General features: G+C 40.1%; 1 protein-coding gene across 1 annotated transcript; it reads right to left on the bottom strand.

The window, feature by feature from the left end:
- Positions 1-343: 343 nt before the first annotated feature.
- Positions 344-1,625, bottom strand: LOC103697719 (glutathione S-transferase F10-like). Its single transcript, XM_008779634.3, has 3 exons — positions 1,382-1,625; positions 1,240-1,288; positions 344-1,157 (listed from the first exon to the last, which is right to left on the bottom strand). Exons 1-3 carry the CDS (start codon positions 1,529-1,531, stop codon positions 691-693), a joined length of 666 nt encoding a protein of 221 aa, XP_008777856.2. The 5' UTR covers positions 1,532-1,625; the 3' UTR covers positions 344-690.
- Positions 1,626-14,883: the final 13,258 nt, after the last annotated feature.

Raw genomic sequence — 14,883 nt, 5'->3', positions numbered from 1 at the left:
TGTACATATAAAAGTCTTTACCCTCACGTATGAGTATAAACTCAACCTGATTTCTCCCTTCATTCTCTTTCTGTTCTCTTCTTGTTATCAAAACTTTGTCAAATTATCAATTGGAATTGGGAATAATGATACGAAAACTTTCAATATGGCTGGTTCAATGACCCATCCCAAACTAAAATTTGGCCCTTGGTCCGTCCAATATGCAACCCTATTTACAAGTTATTGTGAGCGGTGAGTTAGCTACATTGCGATTGTCATGGCTGGAAAGCAATAAGGTTACAATATACGAACGGTGTACTTTGCAAGCAAGCAATGCAAATATTTTCATATAGACGACGAAATCTGGAAGAAAATATACTCTCAAAAAACGACTTCAACCTTTATATCCCATTGAGAAGGAGTTGCCTTATTATAAGAGCACCCAAATGTTTGGATATGGACCAACTAACATGACAGTTGACATCCATCATCCAACTAAACGTAAAGCTACTACCAAACCAAACCTCAGACAGGCACAGGGCCATTCGACAACTTTGTGGACTCCCAAACAAACAAGCATGGGCGAAAGCACCATGCCAAGACAAACAAAACGAGCTGTGAAACCTGATCCAAACTCTGGAAGAAAGCAAGAGAGCAACCCCACAACTCCATCTCCAGCCAAGCTACCAGCAGTAGTAGCATCTCAAATCCTCAGATAACTGGGAGTGGCTCCTTCTGCATCTCCACCACCCTCTGCCACGACGGGCGGCGCGATATCTCATCCCACCACCTGCTCACCCTCTTCCTTGACCTGATCATCGGGCTGCACCCGGCGTTCGACACCAAACGCTGGGCGTTGGGCAGGTGGGAGAGGTCAGCAAGCGTGAAATTGTCCCCCGCCAGGAACCTCGTCTCCTGCAGCCTCCTGTCGTAGATGTCGAGAACATTGTTCAGCTTCCGTTTGCTCTGCTCGATCACCTCCTGGTCCTGCTCCAGCCCCATGAGGGGCGCAAATGCCAGGTGGAACACCAGAGCAGAGCTTGGGGGGTCGAAGCTGCGAGCCTCGGTCTGCAGCCATTGCTCGATCGATGCTCTTTCGAGCGTGCCGGTCCCCAGAAGGTCCTTGTTCCCTTGGTCCACATACTTCTCCGTAATGTGTCGGCATATCTCCCGGGAGTCTGCAATCAAAACAACGCCACCAACCCAAGATTTAAGGCTGTCAGGATGCAACTGACTTAGCTAGCTAATGGTTTTTCTTACCGACGAGGGTCATCTTCCCATCTTCAAATGTGAGCGCTTGGCCTTGGGGCTGCAGCACATAATAGAATTGATTGGTATTTACTCATGCTTGAGCGAAAATAATGTTTAGCTATGTACAGACGTAAACATTTAGAGCTATCACCTGAAGCTTGAGATATTCAGGCATTCTTTTCTGGCCCTTGTAGGTGTCGACGCGAATGAGCTGGAACTCGACATCCTTCTCGAAGAGGCAAACAAGCACCCTTGCAACCTCAGCCGAACTTGGGGAACCGAACACCTTAACACTCGCCATTGGGTGGAAACAAGGATGATGGAGCAATGCACTGCTAGTCTCCTTGGTTCCGAGTGATCTGAAGGAAGGTGGTGGAGAGGTGGGGGGCTCTTTAATGGGGCTGATGGAAGGCAAAATGCCTTGCTTCAGCAACTGAAAAATAATAAAGGAAAAGGAAAAGAAATAAAGAAAAAGAGAAAGGGTTAAAGAGAAAGGTTAGCTTATGCCGACTCTCCATGGAATGGTCTCGGGAGCATATATATATCACGACTAGGAATCAGATGGTGGTCATGGAGGCCAATGCATCTCTTTTACTGCTTTTGGTTTGAGCTTCTCCATTGAGATCGGGAAGCTTGATCTATATCACTTTCTTATATAAGACAGAAAGAAACATATAGAATCTATACACGTTGGCGTTCGTAATGTCGCATGAGGATATATGGCATTGGAATCAAAGCGTGTCAGTGCCTGTCCACGTTCTCTTTCCTCTGTAACTTAACAGGTTCATCAAAGCTTGAACTTGTCAAGATCGAAAATTCCTCAAGCGATAAGTCGACAAGAAATTAATATTATTGACACTGAATCTCTTCTCTTAAGTTCCCGTTCATATCCATCAAGAACGATATATATGGGTTAATATGGGCCTGCTCTTGCCGAATTATCTGGGTTTGGGCTACAACATCGAGTTGGATGTTTAGCTAACAGCCCAGTAGGAAAGAATGGCTCGATTACCCAAAGTTTTACACTAGCAGGACCCAACTTCGTTCACAAATTCTGGTCAACAAGTGCATGTATAACAACAAAGTTATATATATATAATAACAAGTGTTTGTGTATCTTGAGGCAAATGCTTCAATCAACAAGTGTTTGTGTATCTTGAAGGAAATGCTCAAAGTGCATGCTTTGTATAAGAAAATTAATTGTTTATTCATTCTGCAGAGGTGTAAATTACACCAACAAGTGTCCACGGAAGCTTGACCACAAGATTTTTCAGGAGATCCATGTCACACAAGCACATAAACTATGCACTTTATAAATAAAGAATATATATATATATATATATATATATATATATATATATATATATATATATATATATATATATATATATATATATTTGTAAAAATGGCATTTCATATAGCTCTAACGTGGGGTACAGCCTGTCAAATAAAAAAAAAGTAAAGAGTACAAGGAAGAGGGTATATCTACTACAGTCGTCTAGATAAAGTTTCTGGAATGCCGGGTAACAAAGGAGGCAACCCAGTCTGCTGCTCTATTCGCCTCCCAAAATATGTGGGCTGCTTGGAAAGAGCCAAACTCCCGGGTCTCGCGGATCAACAAGTGACCATCCGCGTACCTGTCCACTCTCCAAATTCAATCAATCACCGTGGAGGAGTCTCCCTCGAGGTATACACTATCCGTACTAAGTACCCGCCTCGCATAAGAGATACCCTTCCAGGCTGCTCGAAGTTCTGCCCCAACAACTGTCAGTCCGGGGGTGCGCCGATCTCCAGCTGCAATCAGCCTGCCGAAATGGTCTCTAATCACAAAGCCCACCTCTCTAGATATACCATTACTAGACATACCACCATCGAAATTCACTTTGAGATGATCAAGTGGTGGGGGCACCCAAGAAATGAGGGCAAATCTAGGCACTGTAATAGCAGACCGGATACCCCAGATGTCCTTAGCCATCCTAAAAGAATACGATGCGGTAACTGAGGAGACCTCTGCAGCATGAATCAAGGTTCTGTCCACCACTGTCCTCGGAGATGACCTCCTGCCCTCAAATAGGCAGGTTTTCCTGGCCAACCATATGTGATAGTCCACGTATGCTCTCATGATCCTCATCTCAACAGTGCTAGGGCTCCGCATGGATTCCCTCAATAGGTGTATCAAATTCTGTACCGACTCCAGTGACGGTGGAAGGGGAACAAGTGACCCCCCTCCAAATCTGCTTAGCCCTGGGGCACCAAATAAGGACGTGGCAGGCGGTCTCCTCGATGTCTGTGCACACATCACAACATGAAGTGGTCCGTACACCTCACAGGGCTAACAAACTCCTGGTCGGTAGGTAGCCCCAAGCCAACTTCCCGATGAATAACGCCATGCGAGGGTGAATCTGCAACCTTCAAATCCATCCTCCATCGATCTGTCGGGCTAGCCCCCTACTAACTAGTGCATGAAGATCACCAGCACGCACCCTCGATCGTCCTGTGGGCACCCAGACCAATCTGTCTGACTCTTTCCGAGTGGGAATGGGTAGTGCCAAAATCCTCTCTGTCAACTGCTCTCCAAAGGCCTTCCGAACAAACCCCTTCCTCCACCATCCCTCTCCGGGTATAAGCAGGTCACTGACCCTATGTCCAGCTAATCTATCCACATCCACCAGGGTCGGCAATCGACTGATCGGCAGCTCGATCACCCAACTGTCCTCTAATATATCAATGGATCGCCCATCACCAATGGCCCACCCGATCGCCGGGAGCACCCGTGAAGCTCTCGTGCATATCTTCCTCCAAATAGGTGAATGGTGGCGTCTGGCACAAACTCCGATCGACAGGGTGCTATACTTGGCCCTTAGCAATGAGACCACATGCTGTCCGGCTCTAATATCCTCAAAGAATTATTTTTTTAAAAAGAAAAAAATATATATTGCCATTAATCTTAATGGAGTTTCTATTCTTTATTTGTGTGCTCCAATCGCCTCCTTGTTGATTGACCTCCTACAACTACTATTCGTCGAGTAGAGGATGGTAAGAGTAGTATAAAAATCTTTGTTTGTTGGTTAAAATTTTGACAAACGATATCTTTTTTAAATCATCCTCAGGTCTACCAAAAGAGAGCCAATACTTACTGTGGGTAGTGTCTCCATGATGAGTAGTTGGCTCCGAACGATTGAAAAGAAGTCATTAAGCCCTATAAGGAATTGAAAAATCTTTTTATCGTAAAAGATCTGGTTCAACTCTTTCAATTCACCATAGGTGCAAGTAGGAAATAGACATAGATCATTAATTTCATCCCAATATGCTTTGAGTGTGGTAAAATAAGAAGCAACAGAAGATAGATCTTGAATATGCTTTGAGATATCTCGCTTGATACGATAAATTTGGAAAGCCTTACCATAAGAAAAGCGCTTCTTTAGATCTTCCTACGCCTTTTTTGCAGTTTCAAAATAGACTATGCTACTCACAAGATCTTTTTGGATTGTGTACCAAATCCAGAAAAACACCATTGTATTGCAATGTTGCCATGCATCAAGTGTTGCTAAACTTTTGTCAAGCTTCTCAAGTGAGCCATCAATAAAGCCAATTTTATTTTTGTCTAAGAGAGTAGTCTTCATGGCACGCCTTTATAGAGGATAATTATCATGAGTGAGGACTTGAGAGACTAGGACCATGCCCAAGTTATTTGAGTGGTGGAGAAAGAACAGTGATGTTATATCAGCACTAGGATTGGAAATAATAGTAGAAGAGGCCATAATTAGCCAATGGAGAATAGAGAGGAAAGAAAAATAAACACCAAGAGGATGATAGGAAAACAAGAAAGAGGGGTTGCTTGATCAAGAGAAAACGTGCTCTAATACCATAAAATTTGTATTGGATATATGATTTGAATTACTTATACTGGTCATAGCACTGATGTGCTTTATATAAAAGTTGAGCCCCTAGATATAGTAGAAGTATAACAATAAAAACTCATGATTAAGAAAAAGATACTAGGATCAGATATAGTATAATAGCAGAATTTTATGATTTGATACAAATACTAATTTTGAATATGACAATCAGATCTAATAATTTTTGGAGATTGATCTGAGCTGATATACCAAAATTGTGAATGCAATATATGGCATCTGTGATATCATACTAAGATTGTGCATGCAATATGTGGCAGTTGTGATATCCAATATCATATATAATATAATAGGTGAGATTGTGCATGATTCTAATTTGTAATATTAGCTTTGACCACTCTTCTGATCAACTCCTCAAATAAGGAAGCAAGGGGAATAAGACTTATCCACGAATCCCCCATGAATCTAATATTCTCTCTATTTCCCAATCTGAGTGATGTACAGCTCCAAAAGGCCTTGAGGATCTACTAGATGTCCTTCCACAATGGTGAAACCTCACTAATGATCTTTTCACTCTTATATCAAATTCTCTCTTTGCATAATAGGCTTCCTTGATTTTTCTCCACCATAGAGCTTTAGGGCTTTTGATAAGCTTCCATGCCCCTTAACCAATAAGGAGAAGTTAAAATCTGAGATATTTTTGACACCCAAGTCTCCTTTTTTATCTTTACACACAATCCCAATTTACAAGACAATGGAATCCACGGATAGAGTCTTTTCTTTTCAACAGAAAGCTCTCCTTAGCCAGTCTATATATCCTATTGACAACCCAACAGGGAAGTTGGAAGACCTACATGAAGTATGATGGAATGGCAGTTAACAGTGAATTAATCCAAGTAAGTCTACCTCCAAAGCTAAGGAAGTTTCCCCCTTCCAAGAGGCAAAGTCTGTTAGTGTCATTTTCAATTAGAGGCATCCAGCAATGCTTAGGAAGTTTCCAGTCACTAAGAAGCAATGACAAGTAGGTGAAAGAAAAAGCACCATTTTTACAGTTCAGCAAGGTGTCCATTTCCTTGGCTTCACTGATGCTTATGTTCATACAAACCAAAGAGCTTTTGTGGAAAACTAGATTTTGTTCCGATACTTACAATTAGACCAGTTGCACCAGCTTGCTTAATGATTCTAGCTAACACATCAGTTATCAAAATGAAGAGAGCCGGTGATAAGAGGTCACCATTGTCAAAGCCCGTGCCTGCACTTGATCAACCTACTTGGTGTACCATTAACTAGGAGTGTGTCATCTGCAAATTGTAGGCTTTTTCGAATTTGAAAAACTAGATTAATTTTTTCCAATACTTTCAATTAGACCAGCTGCAGCAACTTACTTAATGATTCTAGCTAACACATCAGTTATCAAAATGAAGAGAGCCGGTGATAAGAGGTCATCGTGTCGAAGGCCCTTGTCTGCACTTGATCCACCTACTTGGCATATCATTAACCAGCACTCTTAGTAGAAAAGGCGGATGATATTGCATCTATCCAATCAATCCATTTAGAAGGGAGCTCTCTACTAGGAAGCACGGCTAAGAAAAAACTCCTAATTTATCTCGTCTAACACTACAAGAAAATACACTTTTCAGCGACTAAGATTTCTAGTCGCCGAATAACCATATTTGGTCGCCGAAATCTTTTCGCGACTAGCATATCCTTCGTCGCCGAATCCTAGTCACTGAAAGATTTGGCGACCAATATTGTATGGTCACCTAAGGTACACCAACAACGACCAACGTTTGGTTGCCGAAGAAAATTATCAGCGACCAAATCTGTTGTCGCTAATTCAACGCCGACCAAATAGTTGGTTGTGGAAGGTTTGTCTTGCGCTACCAAAAAAATGGTCACTGAATATCTATCTTCCCCCACCAATAGTTTGGTCGCAGAATGTATTGGAATGCATTGGCAACAAACATTTTTGGTGGCAGAAAGTATTAACCTGTATTTAATTAACAATTCAAATTATAAGCTTAATATTTATTTTTGGGCTCATTCCAAATTCCTGTACAAACAACACAGCCTATCCAATATCCATATTGCATAATACATTTGCTCATCCAAATAGAAGTATACACAATGTTGGGAGAATCCATTAATCATTCATTATAAATATCATCATCTATAAGTCTAAAGTCAAGCATACCTATTAACCATACATCAAAATGTTTCATCCATACCATATGTTAAGGTGATAATCATCACCAAACACATCAAAATGTAAATTAAAAATCTCAAAATATCTGATGTTGCTATTCATCCAAACAACCATTCATGTAGACAAAATATTCTTATACCAAAAACTAGATTCTGCTTGTAGACAACTCCACCATGATTCATTCTAAACAAAAAGCTATCTATGTACCCAGAAACTAGATTTCACATGCTCATAGACTCCACCATGATCTGAGAAAGCAAAAAGAATACACAATCAATAAACCACATGTGAATAATAATAAACTAAAATTCAAGTATAAGTTTACAAAAAAAATTGGGACATTCGTTTAATTTTGGTCCAAATTTTCTAAAACCTACGTAAGATAAATGAGATACATACCAACGAGTATTTGTACCACCAGTTTGAATGACCATGGGCCCCTCATCAGATGGATAGATTGACTTTGCGTTTGAGTCTTTTCGTTAAGAACTCTGTCACCAAACTTGAAGATGTGGCCAATTTTGTTTGATCTTCCTCTCACTCTTTCTTTTCCTCCTCACGCTTCTCTCTCTCCTACTGCCAATTGCCTCTACAGCTCCTCCACGCTCTATCTTACGCTCCATCTTCATTCTCCTCCATCTCAGCTTAAGTTTCTGTAACTCCCCATATGGTCTTGTGACACACGACTAGGTGTGGAAGAAGATGAGAGGGCTTCGGCCCATCCCCAATCTAAGAATGTATCTCTTCCTTTTTTCAAGTGTCTGCCTAGACATCTCCTCTGATGTTAATTGCACATCGGACTGGAAGATTCTTCTCGCAAGCTTAACATCTTTGACTGTCAATGCAAAGGTAACAACAGAATTAAATGTATATAACCTTACAAAATCAGAAACTGATTTAAATTATTATTGAGATTTTAGATACCTACATGTTTCACGGCGCAAATAGGATCAATCCACTCTTTGTTCTTCTTGGTATGCGTTTTCTTATAGAATTCTGAAAATTCAAGATTTTCAGAATCATTAAACTCCGGCTGCAAAGTGTAATTTAGATTAGCATATAGCCACTACATAATAGGAAAACTAAAATAACTGACAGATCTACTTGTATAAAGAATTCCAAAAATATACTTGCAGCAAACTAGAATAAAACATATTACCTGTATAGTCATTGTTGCAACAAATAACCGAGATCCTGAACAATGATTGTACTCTAGCTTTTTCCTATTCTTTTGCCAGCTTTTGATCTCACCTTCAAAAAAATACAAATTAAAAATCTAAAGAAAACATTATGATCAAATATTTTACTTATAAACTCTTAAGCACTAAATATGTAAGTTATCTTGTGTTCTTGCTTTTCCACACATCGTCAATTAAGTGGCGCCAATCCTCTTGAGTCACATGTTCGTATGGATGACTATAAGGTCCACATGTAAGACGTTCTTAAGATGCTTGTAATGCAATTTCATATTATGCCTCCAATTCTGTGAATATTGTAGCATTTTCTGTGGACAGCTTGTTGAGCTACTAGATTGCCATGATAATCATCCGAGATTTTGAACTTGTCCTAAAAACATAAGTAAAATCATTATGTAGTATGATCAATGCATCTATTACAAGTACCTAAAAAAATATTGTGCAATAAATAATTACAAGTACCTAAAACTCGAAGTCCAATTACACAGAATACCTTCATTTCATCTAGATCTACTACAATAGCCACCATCTCAAGTGCACAAAGAAAGTCTTCAATAAAACATCTCCTCCTAATGAAGGCTGATTGAGATCTACCCACACACTGAGAAAGAAATTTAGCTAATATGCTATCTGAGAAAGATCGGTAGTTGGCTCCTACTTACTGCCATTACTCTTCGGCTACCCATAGAAGTTGCTTTGCTCCTGTCGCCAGAAAACCCCAACTGTCTTGGTGCTCTCGAAAAATTGTTCTCCCAAGTACAGGAGAATCACACAATAGTATAACTCGGAAGTCCGAGATCGATTCCTCAGGAAACGATCTATAGATTATTAACGTAATTTAGATTAATTAATTCAATAAATTGTGGATTAAGATGATGTTTTGCAAATAGAAAATCAATCAGTAAATAGAGAATCAAAGTTTGGATAGATTAAGATGGTGTAGGATCTGGAATCCCCTTTGATAATCTTGCTTTCAAGAAATAAATTCTTCGGTTCTTGATTAAAGATGTAAAAGTAGAGTAGATCAAAGCATGGAATATATTTTTTTGGACATAGGGAACTCTATTTCTAAGCATTCATCGTGCCTATTACATCAACGACAAATCAAATACTAAAGCGGTCCATATGTTAATCAACATAAACCATTAAAGAACTATCTACAAAATAATTATGCAAGAATTCATAATATATTAAAAATATAAATCTATAAGAGTAAAGGTTTAGAATTTACTTCAAATAAAGCAAAACATCAAAGGTTCCCCCATCACCCTTCACCAAAGAAATCAGCCCTCCATTAAAACATTAAACTCTCCCTCCCTTTTCTTTTTTTTCGGAAGAACAAGGCATCCCCTGTTTCTTCCTTCTCTCTTTTTTTTTTCTTTCCTAATGGCTCAGCTGGTTCCTCTCTTCTTCCTCCCGAATGAGCCTCCTCCCCTGTTTTCTTTCTTGGATGGCTACCATTCCCAGCCGAGAGAGGAACTTCTTATAGTCGAGCTCTAGGGCCAGCAATGTTCCCTGATTTCTTGCGGTGGAGATCAACGGATGATGCTAATCCGGAAGGAAATGAATCCGGATGCATCGTGGATGCTGGAATTTGCTGGGAGATTGCGACCGGATGATGCGCTGGTGGGGGGGAAGATCCGGAAGCACGTGAGACTGAAGATCAAGCTTGGACTGCTGGCGCTTGGGATTCGGGTGACTCACCATAGATGCTGGCTCACGAACGCTGGTAGGTAATCGCGGATAATCGCCACAGATGCTGGCTCACGAACGCTCGGGCTCGAGCGGAAGCAGTGGAGGAGCGCGATCTCTTCCCGACGGCCGCTGGGAAGATTCACGGGATGCTGGGAGATGATCACGGGCATGGGAGCGTTGATCGGGTGCGACGCTGGGAAGAGGAGAACGCGGACGAGATGGATGCCGGATGAATCGCGAAGGCTGGGATCATGGAAGATGTTGACTACGGAAGCTTTGAAACGGGAAAAGGAAATGATGCGGGATGCTGGGCAGCTTCACAGCTCGGGCGGATGCTAGGATATGGGGTTGCACGCTGAAGAACGAAGATGGAGGAAGCTGGGAGGCGCATGAAATGAGCAGTTGCGAGAATGGATCACGGAGGCTGATTCGGGGAAAAGATCACAGTACTTTGGGTGCGGGAGAATCGCGCGCGGACGCTGCTCGCACGCGGAGATGCTTGCGAGATGATGGGCTGCACACGGACGGCTGGGGAGCTCTGTTCATGGGACAATGCAATCACGGATCCGTTGTGCATTTCATGTGGATGGTCGCCAAGTGTCGCTCTAATATGGTCAAGCATGGCTGCTGCCCATATTGGAGCTTGATAAATGATGGGTTCGACTAGGCCATGGCGAGATCGGGTGCGCACAGCTTGGGCTATGCATCTTCCTGAACCAAATCTGTATCAAATATGCATTTATCTCTGATTTATGATAACCTATACGAAACAAAAGTATAAATATTAACTCGACGAAATTATCATCATCTGTTAACAATAAGACTAATTTAAGTGGTATGTAGATCGCACTTTTGTGCTCTCATCACACCCTCCAACTAGCTTATTGCTAGTCTCTAGCAATTAATGAACAAATGATAACATGAGAGTACAAAAGATGGTCTTTCCTAAACTCTCTTTTATTATTATTATTATTTATTAAAGAAGCATACTAAAACTAAGATATGTACCACTTTCGTAGAGATCACGATTGCACTTAGTACGTGCAACAAGCCGTTAAACCCCTAGGTTACCTAGTGGACGAGTGTTGTCTCGTGAGGATTTCAGGGATGTTACCCACAAACATCATATAATGAGATCCTAAAAATATGAAATAAAGCCTAAGCTAATACACATGTAATTATTATATATTTTCAAGCATGGCAACTTTCAAAGCAAGAAAATATGAAAGTATAGTGTGCATAAAATAGTATGACTTTCTCAGAGTACTAATACCTCCACCACAACATGGTACCACTTGAATTTTAGGTGTACTACTCAAGTTCACAAGTGTTTCTACAGTTTATTTGAGCCTGATCCATCAAATTTTCAGAATATCATATGTTGTCTAAATTTGTCAGAATGGTTCGCATGTAAAGAAAGTATATCAATCCCAACTAAACAACCAAAGTACACAGAGGTCCAATACAATGGAGTCAAACCAGCCATTACCACATGTCACTGGTTCAGCCTGACCAACCCTATTCATGCTTATTTTTATTTTTTTTTAAATATATATGACGATTACAATGTCCAACCCCTTAGGCTCTAGTAAGGTCCATGTAGCGAGTTTCGGCCAATGACCCGATCCAGTTGGCTCAAGGCATTAGGTGAAACACCCCTCGGGCTTAATTACTCGAACCAGACTACGCCACGAGGTGACTTGTCATCTATATTTTTTTTTAATTTAATAATTTTGCAAGAAAAGAGAAGGTAACTGAACCATATAGATATATATATACTGACTGCATCGTGACTATAGGTCAACCAAGGTCGGAACATAAGGCACTTAGGTGATCTAGCCAGGGTATTCAATCTATCTTTATGTGAAAACCAAATCATGAACCTTATAGTACGGACAAGGATACTCGTACTTCTTTTAGATGCGGCTTAATAAAAATGCATTAAACAAATGTGAACTCCTGAGGCCTTCCTATAATCATTAAGTACATGTGCGGGGATCTAATAATAGGTCTCTGATCAGTCATAGTATGCATTGTTTCCTTGCCTTAATAGTTGCACAAACTCAATATGAAAATATATGTGCATTTGTAGAAAAAAAGTTTTTAATCATGATTTTTTTTTTTTTTTTTCAAAATATTTCCCTCCCCCAACTTAAACATTGCATTGTCCTCAATGTAATAGATACAAGAAAACTATATATGAGAGACAGTAGAGAAAATAATATTGGAGAGAAGAAATACCTTGAGCTGTTGATATCCAGAAAATAAGACCTACAAAATAAGAAGAAACTGAAATAAAAGAAAAATTAATTCTAACTAATATACATATACCTTTGTCATGCTTCAGTCATAAGAAGGCTCCCAAGAAAAAGGAGTCCTCTTCATCTGCAAAATTCTCAAGAAAAGGTTTTAACCTGTGTCCATTTACCTTAAAAATTCTACCATCCCGTGGATTCTCAATCTCAACCGCCCCATGTGGAAAAAGTTTTTAAATGAAGGACCTGTCCACCTTGATCGCAACTTACCAGGAAACAGATGTAAGCGGAGTCATATAAAAGAACTTTTTGTGAAAGGTTCAAAAGATTTTTTTAAAATTGATTTATCATGTAAGATTTCATTCGTTCTTTGCAAATTAGCATTGTCATAAGCATCTCTGCGAATCTCATTAAGCTCGTTAATTATAATAGACCGGCATCTTGTAAATCAAAATTCAATTTTCTAATTGCCCAATACGATTTATGTTCTATTTCTACACAAAGATGACACGCTTTTTATAGACTAGCCGGTAGGGGACATGCCAAGAATGGTTTTGTATGCAGTACGATAAGCCCATAATGCATCTGATAGTTTCAAGGACCAATCTTTTCGTGATGGATTTACCGTTTTCTCTAAAATACGCTTGATCTTCCTATTGGCTAATCTACTTGGCCACTAGTTTGCGGATGATATGGGGTAGCAACTTTATGGGTGACACCATACTTTTTTAATAAGTCTCGAAAGGCTTATTACAAAAGTGTTTTCCACCGTCACTAATTATAACCTTAGGCATCCCAAATCGTGAAAAAATATTTTTTTTAAAAACTTCAGGACAGGTTTGTGATCATTGGTCTTACAAGCAACAGCTTCTACCCATTTGGACACATACTCGACCCAACTAAAATGTACTCATATCCAAAAGATGGTGGGAATGGGCCCATAAAATCGATGCCCCAACAAAATTTCGATAATAGTAATGGGTTGAAGAGGCATCATTTGCCTACGAGTTAGACTTCCAATACGTTGACATGGATCACATGTCCTGCAGAACTCGTGGGCATCTTTGAACATAGTGGGCCAATAGAAACCACATTGCAAACTTAGCTGCGTTTTCTTAGAGCAAAGTGTCCACCACAAGCATCAGTGTGGCAGAAAGAAAGTACGCTTTGTATATCATGATCCGGTATGCATCGTCTAAAGATTTGATCATTGCAATATTTAAATAAATAGGGTTCGTCATAGTAATAATTCTTTACTTCGCGCAAAAAATTTTTCTATCTGTCGACCCCCAATGCTCCGGATCCGGTTTAACAAGAAAATTTACAATATCTGCATACCATGGCATACTAGAAAGTGCAAACAACTGCTCTTCAGGGAATGAGTCCTTGATGGAAAACTGTGGCACTGAATCATGAAAAACTAATCGTGATAAATGGTCAGCAACCACATCTCTACTCCTTTTTTATCTTTGATAGTGATGTCAAATTCTTGGAGTAGAAGTATCCATCGTATTAAGCGTGGTTTGGCCTCTTTCTTATCCAACAAATATTTTAGTGCCGCATGGTCCGTGAAGATAACAATAGGAGCACCAAGGATATAAGAGCGAAATTTATCTAAGGCAAATACTACTGCAAGCAATTCCTTCTCGGTGGTAGTGTAATTCATTTGAGCATCGTTTAAGGTTTTGCTTGCATAGTAAATGACATATGGCTTATTATCCTTGCGTTGTCCTAGACAGCTCCTATCGCATAGTCGCTAGCGTCGCACATAATCTCAAAAGGTAATGACCAATCGGTGGTCGCACGATGGGTGCAGTGCTAAGCATAGACTTCAACTTTTCGAATGCCTCCTGATAGGTTTCAGTCCAATTGAACGATGTATCAAGGGATAGGAGGTTACATAATGGTCGAGCTATGACACTAAATTTCTTGATGAACCTCCTATAAAATCCGGCGTGACCCAAAAATGATCTAACATCTCTAACGTCTTGGGTGCAGGTAGCTTAGCAATTAAATCAATCTTAGCTCTATCTACTTCCATGCCCTTCGATGAAACAATACGTCCTAAGACAATTTTTTTTGGTACCATGAAGTGGCATTTCTCCCAATTCAGTATAAAATTCTTCTCCATACATCGAGCTAAGACTGCTCGTAAATGTGAAAGGCAATTATCAAATGAGTCGCCAAAAACGGAGAAGTCGTCCATGAACACTTCTAAAAATTTTTCGTTCATGTCTTCAAAATGCTGAGCATGCATCTTTGGAATGTGGCAGGTGCATTACACAACCCAAATGGCATTCATCGGAAAGCAAATATGCCAAAAGAACAAGTGAAGATAGTCTTCTCTTGATCTTCTGGTAAAATTTCAATTTGATATATCCCGAATAGCCATCGAGAAAACAATAGAAATCATGCCCTGCAACTCTCTCTAACACTTGGTCTAG

Source organism: Phoenix dactylifera, unplaced genomic scaffold (genome assembly GCF_009389715.1).
Source record: "Phoenix dactylifera cultivar Barhee BC4 unplaced genomic scaffold, palm_55x_up_171113_PBpolish2nd_filt_p 000414F, whole genome shotgun sequence".
Classification (NCBI taxonomy): domain Eukaryota; kingdom Viridiplantae; phylum Streptophyta; class Magnoliopsida; order Arecales; family Arecaceae; genus Phoenix; species Phoenix dactylifera.
This window is presented reverse-complemented; position numbering and strand designations above follow the sequence as displayed.

Bases quoted from the DNA above. Each gene is read 5' to 3' on its own strand.
- LOC103697719 (XM_008779634.3), bottom strand. From the start codon at position 1,531: ATGGCGAGTGTTAAGGTGTTCGGTTCCCCAAGTTCGGCTGAGGTTGCA. The intron at 1,289-1,381 runs GTGATAGCTCTA...TATGTGCTGCAG, and splicing joins CTGAATATCTCAAGCTTCAG to CCCCAAGGCCAAGCGCTCAC. The intron at 1,158-1,239 runs GTAAGAAAAACC...TTTTGATTGCAG, and splicing joins TGGGAAGATGACCCTCGTCG to ACTCCCGGGAGATATGCCGA.